We start from the raw sequence: 20,650 nt of genomic DNA, 5'->3' as shown, positions 1-20,650 counted from the left end.
CCATGTTCTCGCCCGTTCACTGAGCCTGTCGAGATCCCCTTGAAGCCTCTTCACATCTCTTTGCAACTGACACTGCCACCTAGCTTTGTGCCATCAGCAAATTTGGAAATGTTACATTTAGTCCCCTCATCCAAATCATTGATATAGATTGTGAATAGCTGGGGCCCAAGCACCGATCCTTGTGGTACCCTACTAGTCACAGCCTGCCAGCCTGAAAAAGACCCGTTCATCCTGTTTGTTTTCTGTCTGTTAACCAATTCTCAATCCATGTTAGTATATTTACCCCCAATTCCATGTGCCCTCATTTTGTTCATCAACCTCTTGTGTGGGACCTTATCGAAGGCCTTCTGAAAATCCAAATACACCACCTCTACTGGTTCCCCTTTGTCTACTCCACTAGTTATATCCTCAAAGAACTCCAATAGGTTTGTCAAACAGGATTTCCCTTTCATAAACCCATGTTGACTCTGCCCAATCTTACTATTAGTTTCTAAGTGCCCAGTTATTGCATCCTTTATAATAGATTCCAGCATCTTCCCAACTACTGTTGTGAGGCTAACCGGTCTGTAGTTCCCCGTTTTCTCTCTTCCCTCCTTTCTTAAATAGTGGGGTTACATTTGTAACTTAAGTTAAAATGCAGATGTACTTCATTTGGGTACAACAGTGTAGTGGTTAGGCTACTAGACTAGCAATCCTGAGTTATAATCCAACCATGGCATATGGTAAAATTGGTATGCTGGCACCAGAGAAAATGACCATGAAAGCTGCCAGATTTACATTAAACCCCAACTGGTTCACTGTTATCCTTCAAGGATTGTAATCCCCCAATGGCTGTTAATACACACACAAGCATCACTGTGAACCAATGGTTCAAGAAGACGATTGATCACCCCCACCCCTAGGGTAACCATGAATGGACAGTACATGCAGCCTTGCCAGTGTCACGCACATTGTGAATTTTTTTTTAAATACCTTTTTTGTTATATTTACTTCTGTTCCCAAAGATGCTGCAGTATTGCCTGGGATTTTTCTCTTGATTCGCCTTGTACCAAGTTTTTTTTTCACTGATTCATCTTGATATAATAGGCAATTTTTAAGACAAGAATGCTCCATATGTGTGGCTTGAACACCTGTTTTAAAAATGAGGTGATCTGCAGAATTTGACATGGTGACCTGCATCCGTTGTTGACCTTTTTAATTGAATCAGATAGAGCAGATGATTTGAGATTTATTTTGCCCCTTTTTCCACAGATAGGATTTAGAGAGAGTTGTATTTAAAATGTTAGGATTTGAAAACACAGCTTTAAAAAAAAAAAAAACAGATAAAAACTGGTTAAAATACTACAGTAATAGGCTAGACATTGAAGTTATTTCCCCAAACTCTAAACAATAAATTATCCTGTCTTGATAATCAATAACCAACTTAAACCCATTGTTAGAAGGTCACTGGTCCTCAAAGATGACCCACTAATGTGGAAAAATGTACCGTATTTATTATTTTATATTGCACAAAGGCCAGTGGTACTGATTTCAGCTGAGAGTCTGTTCAAAACTGTTACCCTGTTCACTTTCTGTGAAATACAACCACTTAAATGATTCATATTGCTGCCTTCATTTACCAAGTGTTTTCTTGGTCTGCCGTCGCTAAGACTGAAGAGAAGCACGTGAGGTCATATGCAGAAAATACAAATAGCCAGGCCAGATCATCATATGAGAGGGTACTGTTACGCTGTTGTATAGTTAAATATTGGGCGCATCCCTAAACTGAAGATGCTCCATCCACTTACGGGAGTGACTAGTACCACTGTACCCCAGAGAATATCAAAGACCCTAAACTTGTAACAGTTGGTGGGAACTACCTGAGATTCTAATTGTGGGTTTAAGGTGTTCCTTGATTATCAAGACAGGCTAACGAATTGTTAATTGCTTTTGATCTTTGGGGAAACAACTTCAGTACCTAAGCGATTAGCATTTTAGCCAGTACTCTCTGCTTTTTTTTTTAAAGCACTGGTGACTAAGATGATTCAAAATATTTAAGCTGTCTTCAATAATGCACAAGAATAAGCCATTTTAATGTCACAAACTTTAAATATTATAATTTGATTTTTAAATTCACAAGCTTATTGAGTAGATGGAATTATATGATTAAGTAATTGGATCATGACTATTGAAATGCCCCAAATTAATGTAGATGAATAGTAAACCATTTTCACCTGGTAGTTGCCTTTTGAGTCCTGTTACTTTGCACCACTAATATATTTGCATATAAAATGTGTTTAAGGCAGATAGAAATATATTTGCTATTCATACATATAGTAATTACAAATACATTTAGTATTTGTTAATGGTAGTATTTTTCTCCTGTTAGAGAGTTACTATGGAAATGCAGACAAACCCTATTAATATAGTGACTTGGTAAACTGAACTGTACTAAAACTAGTTGTGCACTATTGCTAGAGCAACATAGAAAGCAAAAATGAACTTTCTTAGCAAAGGCCATGAAACTAAAACATGTACATTTTGGAAGCTAGGGTTGTAAATCTAAAATTGGACACAAGAGGTTCCCCCACCACATTGCAGTGGATCACTGCTTGAGTTTTCAACGTGCTTTGTTGCTGATTGAAAATTAATTTCAAAAACTGTAAAGCTGTCTCCGCATAATAAAACAAAGTAAATGGGGGTGAGCGAAGGGAATTGTTTTCTTTTACTAAAAGGTTCTTGATGTGGTATGTAAACTTCAGAAATTTCTAGCCAACCAGTTCCAGCTGCCCTAGTCTCCTCATAAACCACACAGTTATCAAGCACAAGTTAACCTACCATAATTTGCTGTAGGAGTGAATCTAACAGTGTCTGCCGTTGGTTAGACTTGCTGTTGCCAGTTTGATTTCGATATTTTGTGCTGCAAGTTGCTTGAATTGTGAGCTGATAAAGTCGCAGCGAGGGGAAACTGAGCATTTGGGACCTGAGTGAACAGGGCAAGCAACTGTGTATCTCCTTAATCAATCAGATTGTAGAATTGTGAAATAAACAGAGCAAGGACTGAGAAGGCAGTGTAAATTAGAGTAGGTGAATTCAATGTCAAATCAAGTACAGAAAGAGCAACAATGAGCGAGAAAGGGAGGGGAAAGTTTTTTTTAAGTAAATTTTAAATTTCACTTTTTTAAAATATCCAACAACAATTAAAACCTGAAGGAATGAGACTCCACGCTTGTAATAGTTCATTTTTGGTGCCAGGGAGGTTCATTGGTAGTAATTCACAATTAGCACATTGTTAAAAGAATCTCTCAGCTAATCCAGGCTTAATTAAAACAAAAGAAAAATACTACGGATGCTGGAAATATGAAATAAAAATTAAAAACAGAAAATGCTGGAAATATTCAGCGGGCCAGGCAACATCTGTGGAGAGAGTAACGGAGTTAACATTTCCGGTTGATGACCTTTTGTCAGAACTGGATGGAGTTAGAGATGTAACTGTTTTTAAGCAAGTACAGAGGCAGGGAAAGTGGGTGAGTGGAGGAAATAACAGAAGGGAAGGTCTGTGATGGGGTGGAAAGCAGGAGTGGTTAAATGACAAAGGAATGATGGTGCGAGGCAAATGGGACAAGTAAAGAAATAAAACGTAAGAGTTTATTAAATATATACAGACCTTGAATGGGTCCAAAACGGGCTCCTTGTGTCACTTCAGACTAGCTCTAACTTCCTGTGGCAAGTCTAGTTCGTGTCTACCATGCAAGTACAGCAACTGCACGCTGCTCAATGTATTTCAATGGTGAGCCAGACAAGGAAATGTTGTTTTCGTGAAGCTAATGGTGGAGCAGTGCATCTCAGACAGCACCTTTTTAGAATTACCGCATTTAATCGTGCATCTGCTCGCAACTGAAGTTGCTGTAGCATTTACACACAAATCTCTGGGAGCGCCATTAGCCTCACTGTTATTTTGACAGCAAATTATGGGCCATAATGTTTTTGTGATTTTTATCCATGAAAATCATTTATACGTGGCTGCTCCCTGGGCATGGTGTTCGAACATGTAGTGCTAAGACATCATAGAATGGGCAGGTGCCTGGGTTTTCCCAGAAGAAGCTTGCCGTTTGTAATATATTTTCTTGTACCTGTTTATAAAGTGGTAATGGCACAGGTATGGAGTGTGGTCAGCAATGGCATTTGTTGTAAGGTCCTGAAGAAAGGAAGGATAACCATTTTAATTCAGCTCCTTTTGTGGAATTGACTTGATTTCATCTTGAGAGGAAATAATGAAATGCTGTGGTATTTTGCAGTGATGATATGGGATGATTTAAAGAAGAAGACTGTTATTGAAATTGAATTTTCTACAGAGGTCAAAGCGGTTAAACTACGGAGAGACAGGTAATTCTTAGAAATTAAATCTCCCTCCTTGGAATTTAATTTCTCTACTGTTTTCATATTCCCAGCTGTATTACAAATCTAAAATTAATTGTTTAGTTGAGTATTGAAGAAAACTGTGCTCCATTTCCAGTCAGCATTTTGCATTTCTTACTTCGCTGGATCACCAGATCATCATTATAGATGAGGAAGGCTGTTCATGCTTGCTCTTCTCCCCTGAAGGTTTCCCTTCTAGCTTATGCACTCCCAAGATTTACCCTGAATCTTAACTACTAGAACTTTACTAGACTTGCTTCTGGAACTCTGAAATGCCTTTTGGCAATCTAGGTATATCCTGCCATGGAGTTTTCCCACAGTACACCGGAGCGATCACTACTTCAGAGGACAACAAATTGGTCAGACAGGATCTTCCCCTTTCTGCATCCATGGTTACTACTGTTTCATAGGTTATTAATGTACAGATCAGATAATTTCATTGAAGACTTTTGTTTATATATGGATCATCAGATAGAATGTACAGCACAGAAACAGGCCATTTGGCCCAACTAGTCAATGCCGGTGTTCATGTTCCACACGAGCTTCCTCCCAGCCCTCTTCATCTAACACTGTCAGTATATCCTATTTCTTTTTCCCTCGTGCTTATCTAGCTTCCCCTTAAATGCACCTATGCTATTTGCCTCAACTACTCCCTTGTGGTAGCAAGTTCCACATTCTTGCCACTCTCTTGGGGGGTGGGGGGACTACAGGCCTATCAGCCTGCCATCCATCATTGGGAAGATGCTTGAAGTGATCCTAAGAGATGCCCTTTATGATCACTGGGGAAAAAGCAGGGGCCATTAGATACTCAACACAGCTTCTGGAAAAGAAGGTTGTGTTTTACACAATTGATTGAGTGAGTTTTTGGAAGAAGTTACTTGGTTCGTGGATGAGGGTAATCCGATTGACATTGTCTATCTGGATGTTCAGATAGCCTTTGATAAGGTGCCATTGAATTTTTTTTTCCTACCCTGCTCTTTTTACTCTTTTTGTTACAGAATTGTAGCAGTTCTGGATTCCATGATTAAAGTCTTCACGTTCACTCACAATCCTCACCAGCTACATGTCTTTGAAACTTGCTACAACCCAAAAGGTGAGTTAGTGTTTATCAGAGGGTTCAGAGCCAGTTCTAGATCTGAGCTATCCTTGTACGGTTGACTTCTTTCATCACTGGCTGTTAGAAATTCATTTGTATGGGTAACTGTAGCAGTGAAGAATTCAACTCCCCATTCTTGTTTAGTTTTCAGCAAATTTCAAAATTCAGGATATGAAAATGTTGACAGCAATTCTCCTGTGGTGAGTTTGTGGGTGACATCAAATTAGGTGCAGTGGTATTAACCAGTGTGAACATCCAAAGGGATTTGCACAGGCTAGCTCAATGGTAAAATTGACTCTAACAAAGATAATTTTAACATTGAGAGTGGATAGAAAGTGAAAATATGGAGTACATATTTAATAGTAACATGCTTTAGGTAATAGCACAGCAAAGAGAACTGAGTGTCTTGGCATATAGATTGTCAATTCAGTGTTTGCAGGCAGTTAAAGCAAATAAAATGGCATTTATAATTAATGGACTTGTGATTTTGAAGTTGTGTATGGCCTTGGTGTGGCTGCATCTGGAGTACTTTGTTCAGTTTTGCTCTCTTGTATTACATATGGAATTCTTAAAAAAATTGGAGGGCTGAGTTATAAGGAAAGATTATTAACCCTGGGATTTTGCATTCTTGAGAAGAAATGGGTAAAGAGTGACTTGATTGAGGCCCTGTTACAATTTCCAGGATTGAAGAATGAGGGCACATAGTTTAAAGTTAAGGGTAGAATCCTAGAATGGATACAGCACAGAAGGAGGCCATTCGGCCCTTCGAGTCCGTGCCGGCTCTCTGCAAGAGCACTTCAGTTAGTCCCACTCCCTCGCCCTTTCCCCGTAGCCCTGCAGATTTTTTTTCCTTCAGGTATTTATCCAATTCCCTTTTGAAAGCCACGATTGAATCTGCCTCCACCACCCTTTCAGGCAATGCACTCCAGATCATAACCACTCGCTGCGTAAAAAGGTTTTCCCTCATGTCGCCTTTGGTTTTTCTGCCAATCTCCTTAAATCTGTGTCCTCTGGTTCTCGACCCTTCTGCCTATGGGAACAGTTTCTATCTACTCTGTCGTTGCACTCCCTCTATGGCAAGTATATCCTTCCTTAGATAAGGAGACCAAAACTGTACACAATACTCCAGGTGTGGTCTCACCAAGGCCCTATATCATTGCAGTAAGACATCTTTACTCTTATATTAAAATCCTCTTGTAATAAAGGCCAACATGCCATTTGCTTTCTTAATTGCTTGCTGTACCTGCATATTAACTTTCAGTGATTCGTGTACAAGGACACTCGGGTTCCTCTGAACACCAACATTTCCCAATCTCCCACCATTTGAAAACTACTGCTTTTCTATTTTTCCTACCAAAGTGAATAACTTCACGTTTCTCCACATTATATTCCATTTGCCATGTTCTTGCCCACTCACTTAGCCTCTCTATATCCCTTTGAAGCCTCTTTGCATCTTCCTTACAACTTGTATTCCCACCCAGCTTTGTATAATCAGCAAACTTGGATATATTACATTTGGTCCCCTCATCCAAATCATTGATGTAGATTGTGAATACCTGAGGCCCAAGCACTGATCCTTGCGGTACCCCACTAGTTATAGCCTGCCAATTCAAAAATTACCTGTTTATACCTACTCTCTGTTTTCTGTCCGTTAACCAACCTTCAATCCATGCTCGTATATTCCCCCCAATCCCATGAGCCCTAATTTTGTTTAATAACCTCTTGTGTGGCACCTTATCGAATGCCTTCTGAAAATCCAAATACATCACATCCACTGGTTTCCCCCTTATCTATTCTGCTAGTTACAACCTCAAAAAACTAACAGATTCGTCAAACACGATTTCCCTTTCATAAATCCGTGTTGAATCTGCCCAATCCTATTATTATTTTCCAAGTGCCCTGTTACCACGGCCTTAATAATAGATTCTAGCATTTTCTCTACTACTGATGCCCGGCCAACTGGTCTGTAGTTCCCCGTTTTCTCTCTTCCCTCCTTTCTTAAATAGTGGGGTTACATTTGCTACCTTCCAATCCGCAGGAACCGTTCTAGAATCTATGGAATTTTGGAAAATGACAACCAATGCATCCACTATCTCTATAGCTACCTCTTTCAAAATCCTAGGATGTAGGCCATCAGGTCCAGGGGATTTATTGGCTTTCAGTCCCATCAATTTCTCCAGTACTTTTTTTTTTTACTAATACTAATTTCTTTTAGTTCCTCATTCTCGCTAGACCCTTGGTTCTCCACTATTTCCGGGAAATTTTTTGCACCGCCTTCTGTGAAGATAGACACAAAGGCCTCGATTTTTCCTGGAGCCGTCAGGCGGGGTTTCCGGCGTGGGGGGAGGGGGGGGAAATCGCAAAAATAGGGGGTCGCGACTTTCCCCGCCTGTCCGGCTTTCACCCCGGCGTTGCAATGCAACCCGAATCAGTCCCGCCCGCAGCAGGTGGGACTGGTCTTTAGGCACCCTAATCACCAATAATTGGCATCTATAATGCCATTTTAAGGGGCCCTTGCTATTTTCAGCCTTTTCCCACACTAAACACGCCTGGTGGGAACACCGCTGATGAAACCTGGCGTGAACAATATCGACTCGCTTACTTTCAGCTGCAGGTCAATCGGGAAAGAAGAGATTTAATCAGACAGCATTTGTAGGTTGCAGGACCTTGTTGTTTCAGGCTTGGGGCAACTTGTTCAAGGCTTAGGCACAGCTGTGGAAGGTTGGAGCCTCACACACTTCTCCAGTGTGAGCTCCTGTGAAGCACCACTTGGCACCCTCACTCAGCGCTTCCTCAACGGAGGCATCTACCAGAAGTATGGGAGGCCTTTTTTCCCTTCCCTTCCCTTCATGCCATTAGAGGATCTCCAGCAGCAGAGGCGGCAGCAGCAGAACCAGGAACAGCAGGATCAGCAACCGGAGCACCAGGCTGCTGCTCACTCACCTGAAGCTGCACAGGCCAGAAGGGGGCCAGTGCTTGGATGTGGCTTGAGAGCACCTTGCTGCGCATCAGGGGGCCATGGGACCCGCATCTGCACTGGCAGTCCTACTCAGAAGGACTTCCATGAAGGTCTGGTTTCTCTGCTCAATAGATGCCCATCGCTCCTCAAGAGATGTCATTCTATAATGAACACTCACCATGTTTTCCATACCCTGGCGACTTATCTCCTCCATGGAGGGTGCCAACCTTTGCATGGTGATGCGTTCATGTGCCAATGACTACGCAAAGGCTCAGCTCATCTTCGCTATGGACTCCTCCATTCACTCCACACTCTCGGCGACCCTGGAGACAAAACCTGCTGGAGACAAAACCTGCCAGAGACTCTTGCATCTGCGCGTGGAGATCCATCACCTCTTGCGGATGGACCCGGAGGCAGAGGGTCGACATGCAGCTGAGCTGGCAGAGGCCTGCGCCCTCTGACGAGGACTCTCCACAATCTGCTGATGCTCACTTGTGAGCTGTGAAACACCAGGTGACAACACTACTCTATGTCCCAAAGGTCCCCCCGAGGTGTGTCTGCGCTGGTGCTGGGTGTGCTTACTTCTGCTGACGCTGCGCCCTCAGAGGTTGGAGCTTCCTCTGAGTCTGGCTGCACAGCCTCTTCCTCCTCGGCAGTGGCGACAGGGGCTCTGGATGGCACTGTGGGGGAGTAAAGAAAGGAGCTAGAGATGTAATGCCAAGGTTCTTCTGGTGACTCCCAGCGAGTTGACATCTGCTGACACCTGCATCCATGCAGCCTTGGTCTCAGTGGGAGGCCTCTTCCTCCCTGACCTAGGGAAGAGGACCTCCCTGTGGGCCCTAACCCCATCCAATAATGCCTGCAGTGAAGCCTCGTCGTATTTGGAGGCAGCTCGGGGTCTGGCACTGGCCACAGCTGCTGCAGGCTCCTCTGCCATCCTGTATGGTTCGTTTGGAAGCCTTCAGAGGATGCAGTGCTTGCTGTGGACCTTGAAAGCGCCACGAATGATGACATCATACTGTGGAGCTTTCTGACTGGAAATAGTCAATTAGCAAGGGTTCCCACACACTGGAAATGAATTGGCCAATTGAGGGAAAATTGCATTGATGTGGCAGACCCATTTAGATTTGTGGGGGAACCCGACAATTCCCCGCACCTGCGGGAAAATCGGCCCCAAAGTATTTGTTTAATTTAGCTGTCATTTCCTTATTCCCCATTATAATTTCTCCCGTCTCCGCCTGTAAGGGACCCACATTTACCTTCGCTAATCTTTTTCCTTTTTACATACCTATAGAAGCTTTTACAGTCTGTTTTTATGTCTCTCGCTAGTATACTCTCATTCTATTTTCCCTTTCTTGATCCTCCTTTGCTGAATTCTAAATTCCCCTAACTATTGAATCCCCTATCACTATTGCTTTCCCAATCTTCCTCCTCACCCCCTTTGTACAGCTGAGCAACCTGTGGTGCCGTGGACTTTGCTCTGGCCATACTCCCCAGAGGAACTATTGTCCTCACCAGTCCGGTTAGAGAGTGAGATGCACTCAAGGGCTCCTGCATTACCCGCCTGGCCCTCCTTGTCTGTCTGGCAGTCACCCACTCCCTCTCTGCCTGCACACTCTTACTCTGCAGGGTGACCATCTCCTGAAATGTGCTATCCACGTAGTTCTCAGCCTCACGAAGGCACTGCAGTGACGCCAGCAGCTGCTCAAGCTCTGAAACCCGGAGCATGAACTGCTCCAGCTGATGACACTTCCTGCACATGTGATTGTCCAGACCACGGGAAGTGTCCTGGAGTTCCCACATGGCAAAAGATGTGCATTCCATGGGACTGAGGTGCCCTGCCATGCCTCTGTTTAATAGACTACAGGAAACTTTGTGATATATGGGACCGGCGTGTTGCCGATCTATCAAAACTGCCGGACATACAAAGTTAATGTTGAAGCATACGGAGGTTTTCATCTCCGTATCTGACAACAAACACTGTTGCTTAGCAACAGCTTCTAAAGAGTCCACTGCAGCTGCAAGCGTCTCTAGCTGAAGCTGTTGCTATAGCTACAGACCTTGCAGTGGCTGACTGGGGGGGGGGGAGAAACAAGATCGAAAAAAACTTAGAGAAAACGTTGCCTGACCTGCTGAGTTTTTCCAGCATTTTCTGTTGTTATTCCTGATTTTTGCCGTTAGATTGAGTATTCCGGACATACAACCTCCGGATAAACCAAAGTTTCCTGTATTAACTAACTTAACAGAAATAAACTTGAGACTAAAAGTCTTACAAGTAGGGCCTACCTTCATCTCCAGCCACTGCTCTCGAATGATTGATCATATGTTAAAAATACTAAACACACAAGTATAGTGTGTGTATATATAAGTATATAGATACTATATATACTTGCCTTAAAACCCTCAGATTCTGCTGCTCCTCCCTCTGTCAAAAGAAATAAATTGAGGCAAGATTTTCCTGGTCAGATGATAATAAAAATGTGGAATAGATTCAGTGGGGGAAATCGAAAACCAGGATGATTGCTGTTAGTAAATAGGATGCAGGTTTGAAAACCGCAATAAGAAACCTGGTGGGAGGTTTGGGAAGGTAGGCTAGATGGCTGCTCCAAACATTAGTTTCTAATCTTGGCTGTGTTGCTGGAGGAGAGGTGAAGGGCTTGTCCACAGGGACCAAAAATTGGAGTTAGACTGTTGTTTTGTACCTCCTCATAAAAAGGGTATTGACCGAGAACTGGACATGGATTGTCTGCCCATCTGGTGAGAGTAATGATAGAAGGTATCCTAAATCGGGAGAAGAGTTAAAATAAAAATACCACAAAATGTTTGTTTCAGCAAGTATTTTCAGGCTGATGTAAGCAGGCTTTTTATTTTTATGTAAATCATTTGCTTTATGCTGCCCTTGCCATTGTGATATCCTCTAACTTCAGTGAAATCTTTCCACGAACAGCAACTGCCAGAAGCCATCTTTTGTAGTAAACTAGTTAATAGGCAAAGAACATTTGTGTGCTTAACTGCATAGTGAACTATGATATAGACGTGTTGGGGTGAGCTAATAGATCACGAAGTGTAACTTATTTCAATCACTTGCCTAGAATACATACTAAGCTAGGGATAATAATCTTGACTTCTACATCCTCCATGCATAAGATATAACATACAAGTGTTGATTTATAGAAGACTAACTGCAGCACACCGTAAACCACGGGTGCTATAGTCAGTGACATTAAAAAAAATTCTCTTCTGGGCATATTAGAAATGATTTTTTTTTAAAAATATACTCTGGTCAAAAGCAAACTTCTTGATAGCCCTAAATTATCCAAATCCAGCCGAACATTGGTTTGTGGGAGCAAACTAGCAAGATATGACCTTTTGTTGTTATGGTAGCTTCTGCCTAATAGAATATTAGAATAGCTGTGTTTTCATTTTAATTCCCATAGTCTTTCAACAATGCAGATTTCAGTAGTTCGGTGTGTTATCCGTTTAAAATAAAAATAATCTGTAAAGGGTGTCATTCCATGAAATTAGTACAAAGTTCTTCATTTGTTCGCATCAATGAAAATACTCTGCTCTGAAATGCATATTAATTAACTCTTGACTATACATTTGATAATTAAAATTATTGTGAAAACTTTAAAGTGTAAATCTAGAACATTTGCAAGGATGCATGTGGCTGCCAGTCAATGACTGATTGATTGTAGTCCTGAATGCACAGGCCATTTTTCTGTCTCCATATTTACAGCATGAGCTCCTAGTGGAACGATCACCACCTGATTAATTTTAACTTTATGACAACAGTAACTGTTCACCAGTTACACCATTTGAATCTGCTATTACAATATGGCTTTTTGCTCACCACAGCTTTTTGCCTAGTTCTACGAAGTTCCGATTTTTTTTCCTCCCCCCTAGTCTTATCCAGTACCCGAAGCCTACTTGGTGTTATTTCCTGTTACTCTATGTTCTTGCCTTATTACCAATATTTGCCTCCTCTCCCTGCAGTCACTTCACGAACATGCTCTTCATATACTTCCACCTCGCCCGTTTCTCCTACTGAGTTCAGTACCAGCGATGTGTTCATTTATAAACCTTTCACGCTTGCCATGAGCATGCAAACTATTCTCCAAGCCCTCCAGCCATCCCCCACCCTCATATCCTTGATTAGCAAACCATGTTCACAATGATGGCCTGTCTGAACTCTTCTATTCTGATGACTGTAAACCTGTATCACAGTATGCACAGTCCATTGCTCTCATTTTGCCTTCCTTTTCCTTCTGCAGCTGAGGTCCTGAGCTAAATGCATTTACAATTTTTTTCATAAACTTAAGATACATTTTAAAAAGTTTTCTCTACAGCTTCTACCAAAAATTGATAAAATCCTAGGCATTTTTTATGGTATAGCACTACAAGGAAGAATGTGTATTTAGAAATTCAATTGCTAAATTGTCAAATAGTTACGTCTTTGGTATTGCACTTTGCTCCTTTTGCAACTGGGTTTCCAAGGCAGTGATGACGTATGCCTGTAATCTATAACCAAACAGCAATATTTTTCTCTCACATTTTGATTTATGATTATACGAAGGGAAATGATTTCCAAAGCTCTTTGAACTTAATGTAATATAAAGTAGTCCATTTACTGTTTCTTTTGGCATCTAGTACACTAAGAATTTGACTTGATTTTAAATACGTGCACAAGAAGTCATTTCTTGTGCAAGTTGATCTGTGCCAAAAGTGCCATGACATTCATCTGCTTCCAAGTAGATATAATCTGTTTATGACTTGAGTTTTGTGACTTTCAAATGAAGTAGGAGGAGCTTGTATAAGCATAATCTTGCATAATTACTGTATTTCATTAATGTGTGGCCCATGAGATTAGGCTGGCGTAGAGGGCCCTGTTGGTGACTTAAAAAAAAAAACAGTATCTGACTAATTTACTAGAATTCTTTCAAGCGATTACAGATATGGTGCATAAGAGTGAGGCAGTGGCTGTTACCGAGCTGGACTTCAGAAAGGCATTCCATATTGCACGTCAGACTGACTTGCAACGCATATGCCTATGGGATAGATGCGAAGTATTGGCCTGGATTGATGCTTGGCTGAAAGCTAAATAGCAAGGGTGGTGGTATGTGGAGAGATGCAAGAGCAGTAGTTGTGTTAGTGGAGTCCCATGCAGGTTGGTGTTGGGGCCAGTGTTTGAAATTTTTAGAAATGTCTTGAGGATGGAATGTTATCCAAGGTGTTGAAGTTTATAGGTAATACCAAAATGGAGATGGTGGCCATTGACAACCAATCTGCCATAATCCAAATGGATCTGGAGAAGCTAGGTAAATGAGTAGAGGGGTGACCGAGGAAGTTCAATATGGATAAATGCTCTTTTCAACGTTTATCATGTTCCCGAGTGGTGTAATATATATGCAGTGTGTTTGGAATTCAGGCTGAATTTATTCTGCCCAGGTGAAACAAGGCTTACTTTAAAGATCTCGGCAAAACAAAATATTAACACACACTAACGCTAATTAACTATTATTTTCCTCTATCTCCTTCCTTCAGGATTATGCGTCCTTTGTCCAAACAGCAACAATTCCCTTCTAGCCTTTCCCGGAACGCATACCGGGCATGTGCAAATAGTGGACCTTGCCAGCACTGAAAAGCCTCCAGTTGACATCCCTGCACATGAAGGAGTTCTGAGCTGTATCGCTTTAAACCTTCAGGGGACACGTATCGCCACAGCTTCAGAAAAGGTAAGTAAATCATTTGGACAATAATGAATTTAGCATCATAAAAGTAAAGCTTTTTTTTCACCAAACAACATCGTTTTGCTTCTCCAGGCAACTAAACAAAAGGTTATTGATCAGTAGTTTGACTTTTTAATTAATTCCCCCATGTAGCAGGGCTAAAGTAACTATTCTAAAGCTTTTTATCACTCAGCATTTTAATACAGTTCATAAACTGAGTGATTTGTTTACAGTTTGAAAGTATTTGATTGAAGCACACCATTAGGATTCAGCTAGTTTTCAAATTGACTTCTTTTAAGTCTAGTACTTAAAATGGATTGTTCAAAAGACAAAAGAAGTTTGGTTTGTCTTCCCTGTAGTGTTCCCACCTCAGATGCTGAACATTAAAACTATTGAAACTCTTAGTGCTGCCTTTCAATCTTGTGGGCACTGGGCATGATTGGTCCAATGTAAATTAGCCCTCCATTTTTTTTCTGTTTTCCCCCCCCACCGCTCCACCAATGAGTGGGCAGTTGATTGGTCTTCTGTGGCACTTTCTACTCTTCTCCATTTTCCTCTCTCTTTATTTTCCTCATTTTTTTTCCCCTCCCCAACCTCAGCACACCAAAAATGATGGTCTCACTATATGAGGAAACACAGAGCCACACTCCAGTATCTGTATCCAAACGTACAATAGCATATTGCGTTGGTGGACCAGTTTACTATATCTTTATGGGGCAAATAGTGAAAGCGTGGGGTTTAGGCACGTTCTGTACTTGGGAACTCGAGTGGCTTTTTTTTTTATAGTGACTGAAGTGCATACTCCCATTCGCTAAGTGGAACAAAAAACAAAAAAAGTGCTGATGCTGGAAACCTGAAACAAAACAGGAAATGCTGGAAACACTCAGCAGGTCAGGCATGCTGTAGAGAGAACGTTATGGGTGCAGAGACTGTCAAAAATGGAAAATATTACCGATAAACAGTATTTCAAAAGGAGGGCACACACTCGCACTCGCAAATTGATTTTAAATTTTAAGATATAATTTTAAAATTGTAACTTATTGATTAAATCTGTATCTAATAGAAATTCTGTTCTATTTTGTACAGGGAACCTTGGTCCGAGTTTTTGACACTACCACAGGACAACTCATCCAAGAGTTGAGAAGGGGATCACAAGCTGCAAACATTTATTGGTATGTCCAAAAGTCTGCTGCTTGCTTCGGCATCAATTAACTAATTCTAACTGATTTTTGTCCTTTAAGGATACAGTGAGTTTCTCTGAGATGCAAAGCTGCTGCCTTAATTTGCATTTAAATAGAATTTATGCCTTTTGATCAGACTGATCGAGAGAAATTGTTTCAGTGAGATTCTTTTCTAATGCTGGTGCTCAAAGTGCCTCAAAACCAGACGAGTCGCTGACCGAAACATACTGACCAGGAAAGGCTTACGGAAGCATTCAGGCATTTATTGTTGGTCTTTTATGATCTGATTCAGAGAATAAAGTTTAATCTGATTTATTTCTGGAACAGATTTTTAGTCCTAAATGATGTAGTCTTCATCCATTCATAGTGTGCACTTCCATACATCATTCTAAATCAAGCCAGTTGAATGCATCCTCTCGGACTGGGGCCAATCTGATTTAAAGGGGGAGGGGGGAAATGAATGACATTGGCAGAATGCCTCGGTCCACATTAATGTCTTTGTGTCTCACCCATTCAATGCTCGTGGAGATGGCATAAAGAAATGTTAGTAAATACACAAACCAATTGGATCACCATCTACACATAGCTGGCTTGTTTTTGCCCAGCCTTTATAACTTTCCTTTTATACTGAACTATGAAAGTATTTACCCAATTTAGAATATTATTTAACATAGCAATGTGATTATGTCATTCTATTTCAATTCTGTTAATCTGCCCTCCATCACCGAATATTGGAAGCCGTAGCAACACAAATCCAAACCAGGTTAGTGGTCCTGTCTGTTGAACTCTAGGTTTACAAGTCAAAATGTTTTTAATTGATGTTGTCAAATCAGGACTTCCCTGGCTTTTCCTTTCACCTTTCATTGGGTTGTTCATTTAGAATGGTGTGTATAAACTCTACTGTCCACTTAACAAAAATAAAATATAAGAATAAACTAGCCAAGAATGAGATGTCATAAATAGAGGTGCGGATAAAATTGAATCGCGGTTAAAAAGACATTGAAATATGAAATGAAAATATCAAAGGATATAAAAAGTAGCAAAGCATTTTATAGTCACAAGTAACAAAAGGAGAATTTAAAAAGGGATAGTGCCACAAAAGTAATTTCTATTACAAGATGGCTCCTGGGCTGGCAGCTCCCTGGGGAGCTCCTTGGCCATCCTTTGCTCTTTCTCCCCCAGTCTCCTCTCTTCTGCTGTTTAAGCTCCCCTGGCTCTAATAGTGGGTGCATTTTATCCCTAACTGCAAGTTCAAGCTGCACGGTTAAAGTTACTTGAGCCCACTGCCCATCCCCGACCTTGCCTGTTCTTTGTTCTCAGTGAGCACTGGCTCTTCACTTAAACTTAGCTCCCAAATTCCCAGACCCCTCTGCTGTCAAGACTATGCTTCTCCACTGGACTAGTGATCCAGTGACTAGTGGATCGCGAGTGGAGCTTGGGGCCAGGGATCACGAGGATATCAGTGCTAATTTGATCCTGTGAGAGACAACATCATTCATGTCTGAGGCCGGGAACCAGGAGCGAGGACGAGCCCAGAGGCGAGGTCAAGGCCCAGGAGTGGCGCAGCGTGGACCAGCAGCGGGGTCGGGGCCCAGGGAAGGTGCGGCACGGGCCAACAGCGAGGTCGGGAGGACCACACTGCACCCTACGAAACCCAGGCAGAGAGGACCTGCGGGAAGGAGGGAGGACAGTAGGAGTGTGTGTGGAGGTGTGTGTGTGGAGGTGTGTGTGGATGTGTGTGGAGGTGTGTGTGTGTGGAGGTGTGTGTGTGTGGAGGTGTGTGTGTGTGTGGAGGTGTGTGTGTGTGGAGGTGTGTGTGTGGAGGTGTGTGTGTGTGGAGGTGTGTGTGTGTGTGGGTGTGTGGAGGTGTGTGTGTGTGTGGAGGTGTGTGTGTGTGTGGAGGTGTGTGTGTGGTGTGTGTGTGTGTGTGTGTGTGGAGGGGTGTGTGTGTGAGTGGGTGTGTGTGGAGGTGGGTGTGTGTGGAGGTGGGTGTGTGTGGAGTGGGTGTGTGTGGAGGTGTGTGTGTGTGAGGTGTGTGTGTGGAGGTGTGTGTGTGGTGTGTGTGGAGGGTGTGTGTGGAGGTGTGTGTGTGGAGGGTTGTGTGTGGTGGGGTGTGTGTGGAGGGGTGTGTGTGTGGAGGTGTGTGTGTGTGTGGAGGTGTGTGTGTGGAGGTGTGTGTGTGGAGGTGTGTGTGTGTGGAGGTGTGTGTGTGAGGTGTGTGTGGAGGTGTGTGTGTGGGAGGTGTGTGTGGTGTGTGGGTGTGTGTGTGTGGGGTGTGTGTGTGGGAGGTGTGTGTGGGAGTGTGTGTGTGTGTGGAGGTGTGTGTGTGGAGTGTGGTGTGTGTGGGAGGTTGTGTGTGGAGGTGTGTGTGGAGGTGTGTGTGTGTTGGAGGTGGTGTGTGGAGGTGTGTGGTGTGTGGGGAGGTGTGTGTGTGTGGTGTGGTGTGGGAGGTGTGTGTGGAGGTGTGTGGGGAGTGTGTGGAGGTGGGTGTGTGTGGGAGGTGTGTGTGGGGAGGTGTGTGTGGGGAGGTGTGTGTGGAGGTGTGTGTGTGGAGGTGTGTGTGTGGAGGTGTGTGTGTGGAGGTGTGTGTGTGGAGTGGTGTGTGTGGAGGTGTGTGTGGGGAGGTGTGTGGTGGAGGTGTGTGTGGGGTGGGAGTGTGTGGGTGGAGTGTGTGGGAGGTGTGTGATGTGTGGAGTGTGTGTGTGGAGGTGTGTGTGGGTGTGTGTGTGGAGGTGTGTGTGTGTGTGGGGTGTGTGGGGAGGTGTGTGGGGTGTGTGGGGAGGTGTGTGTGTGTGGGTGTGTGTGTGGGTGTGTGTGTGTGTGGGGAGGTGTGTGTGGGGAGGTGTGTGTGGGGAGGTGTGTGTGTGGAGGTGGATGTGTGTGGTGGTGTGTGTGTGGAGGTGTGTGTGTGGAGGTGTGTGTGTGGAGGTGGATGTGTGTGGAGGGTGTGTGGGAGGTGTGTGTGGGGAGGTGTGTGTGGGGGGAGTGTGTGGTGAGGGTGTGGTGTGTGGGGTGTGTGGTGGAGGTGTGTGGGTGGTGTGTGTGGGAGGTGTGTGTGTGTGGGTGGTGTGTGGAGGGTGGTGGGGAGGTGTGTGGGGGGTGTGTGTGGGGGGTGTGTGTGTGTGTGGGGGTGTGTGGGGTGTGTGTGGGGGTGTGTGGTGTGTGGGTGTGTGTGTGGAGGTGTGTGTGGTGGGGGTGTGGTGTGGTGGGGGTGTGTGTGTGTGGGGAGGTGTGTGTGGGGGGTGTGTGTGGGGTGGTGTGTGTGTGGAGGTGTGGTGGGGGTGTGTGTGGGGTGGGTGTGTGTGGGGGGGTGTGTGTGGGGTGGGTGTGTGTGGAGGTGGGTGTGTGTGGGGGTGGTGTGTGTGGGGTGTGGTGGTGTGTGGGGTGTGTGTGGGGTGTGTGTGGAGGTGTGTGTGTGGGGTGTGTGGTGGGGGGTGTGTGGGGGTGTGGGTGTGGGGTGTGTGTGGGAGGTGTGTGTGTGGAGGTGTGTGGGGGTGTGTGGGGGTGTGTGTGTGTGGGGAGGTGGGTGTGTGTGGGGTGGGTGTGTGTGGGGGTGTGTGTGGGGTGGGTGTGTGGGGAGGTGTGGTGGGGGAGGTGTGTGTGGTGGTGTGTGGGGTGGTGTGTGTGGAGTGTGGGTGTGTGGAGGTGGGTGTGTGTGGGGTGGGGTGTGTGTGGGGGGGGTGTGTGTGGGGTGGTGTGTGTGTGGTGGAGGTGTGGTGGGGTGTGTGTGGAGGTGTGTGTGGGAGGTGTGTGTGGGGGGGGTGTGGTGTGGGAGGTGTGGGTGTGGAGGTGTGTGTGGGTGGTGTGTGTGGGGGGTGTGTGTGGTGGGTGTGTGTGGGTGGGTGGTGTGGGGGTGGGTGTGTGGGGGGTGGGTGTGTGTGGGGTGGGTGGTGTGGGGTGGGTGGGGTGGGGTGGGTGTGTGTGGGGTGGGGTGGTGTGTGTGTGGGGTGGGTGTGTGTGGGGGTGGGTGTGTGGGGTGTGTGGGGTGGGGTGTGTGGGGGTGGTGTGTGGTGTGTGGGGGTGTGTGTGTGGGGGGTGGGTGTGTGTGGGGGTGGGTGTGTGTGGGGGGGTGGTGTGGGGGTGGTGTGGGGTGGGTGGGGGGTGGGGTGGGGGTGTGGGTGGGGTGTGTGGGGTGGGGTGTGGGGGTGGGTGGGTGTGGGGGGGTGGGTGGTGGTGGTGGTGGGGGTGGGTGTGGGGGGGGGGTGTGTGGTGGGGGTGGTGTGTGTGGGGTGGGTGTGGGGTGGGGGTGGGTGTGGTGGAGGGTGGGTGGTGTGGGGGTGGGGGTGTGGTGGGGGTGGGGGGGTGTGTGGGGGGGTGTGGGTGTGGGGTGTGGGTGGTGTGGTGGAGGTGGGTGTGTGTGGGGGGGTGGGTGGGGTGTGGGGTGGGTGTGTGTGGGGGGGGGGTGTGTGGTGGGGGGGTGTGGTGTGGGGGGTGGGTGTGTGTGGGGGTGGGGGTGTGTGTGGGGTGGGGTGTGTGGGAGGTGGGTGTGTGTGGGGGTGGGTGTGGTGGGGGTGGGTGTGTGGGTGGGGTGGGTGGGTGTGTGGGGTGGGTGTGTGTGTGGAGGTGTGGTGGGTGTGTGGAGGTGGGGGGTGTGTGTGGAGGTGGGTGTGTGTGGAGGTGGGTGTGGTGTGGGTGGTGGGGTGTGTGTGGAGGTGGGGTGTGTGTGTGGGGGTGGTGTGTGTGGGTGGGTGGTGTGTGGGGGTGTGGTGGTGTGTGGAGGTGGGTGTGTGTGTGGAGGTGGGTGTGTGTGTGGAGGTGGTGTGTGTGTGTGGAGGTGGGGTGTGTGGGGTGGGTGTGTGTGGGGTGGGGGTGTGGTGGAGGGGGTGTGTGTGTGGAGGTGGTGTGTGTGTGGAGGTGGGTGTGTGTGGGGGTGGGTGTGTGTGGAGGTGGGTGTGTGGGAGGTGGGTGTGGTGTGTGGAGGTGGGTGTGTGTGGAGGGGGGTGTGGGTGGTGTGTGTGGGTGTGTGTGTGTGGAGGTGGGTGTGTGTGGGAGGTGGGTGTGTGTGTGGAGGTGGGTGTGTGTGTGGTGTGTGTGGGGTGGTGTGTGTGGAGGTGGGTGTGGGGTGTGTGGAGGTGGGGTGTGTGTGGAGGTGGGTGTGTGTGTGGAGGTGTGTGTGTGGAGGTGTGTGTGTGGAGGTGGGTGTGTGTGGGAGGTGGGTGTGTGTGTGTGGTGGTGGGTGTGTGTGGAGGTGGGTGTGTGTGGTGGGTGGGTGTGTGGAGGTGGGTGTGTGTGTGGAGGTGGTGTGTGTGTGAGTGGTGGGGTGGGTGTGTGTGTGTGGAGGTGGGTG

General features: G+C 45.5%; 1 protein-coding gene across 3 annotated transcripts in view; it reads left to right on the top strand.

Annotated features, from left to right (window-relative positions):
- wdr45b (WD repeat domain 45B) overlaps positions 1-20,650 on the top strand; it is a 57,724-nt gene that overhangs the window by 20,112 nt on the left and 16,962 nt on the right. For all 3 annotated transcript variants that reach the window (XM_085963420.1, XM_085963419.1, XM_085963418.1), the window contains exons 4-7: positions 4,278-4,365; positions 5,397-5,491; positions 13,998-14,188; positions 15,269-15,354. In XM_085963420.1, coding sequence (XP_085819546.1) covers positions 4,278-4,365; positions 5,397-5,491; positions 13,998-14,188; positions 15,269-15,354 — 460 coding nt within the window. The remainder of the gene's footprint in view (positions 1-4,277; positions 4,366-5,396; positions 5,492-13,997; positions 14,189-15,268; positions 15,355-20,650) is intronic.

This window comes from Somniosus microcephalus, chromosome 21, assembly GCF_052327205.1.
Source record: "Somniosus microcephalus isolate GS21.2 chromosome 21, FLI_Smic_1.0, whole genome shotgun sequence".
Classification (NCBI taxonomy): domain Eukaryota; kingdom Metazoa; phylum Chordata; class Chondrichthyes; order Squaliformes; family Somniosidae; genus Somniosus; species Somniosus microcephalus.
Note: the sequence above shows the minus strand (reverse complement) of the source record. Positions and strands in the feature narration are given on the sequence as shown.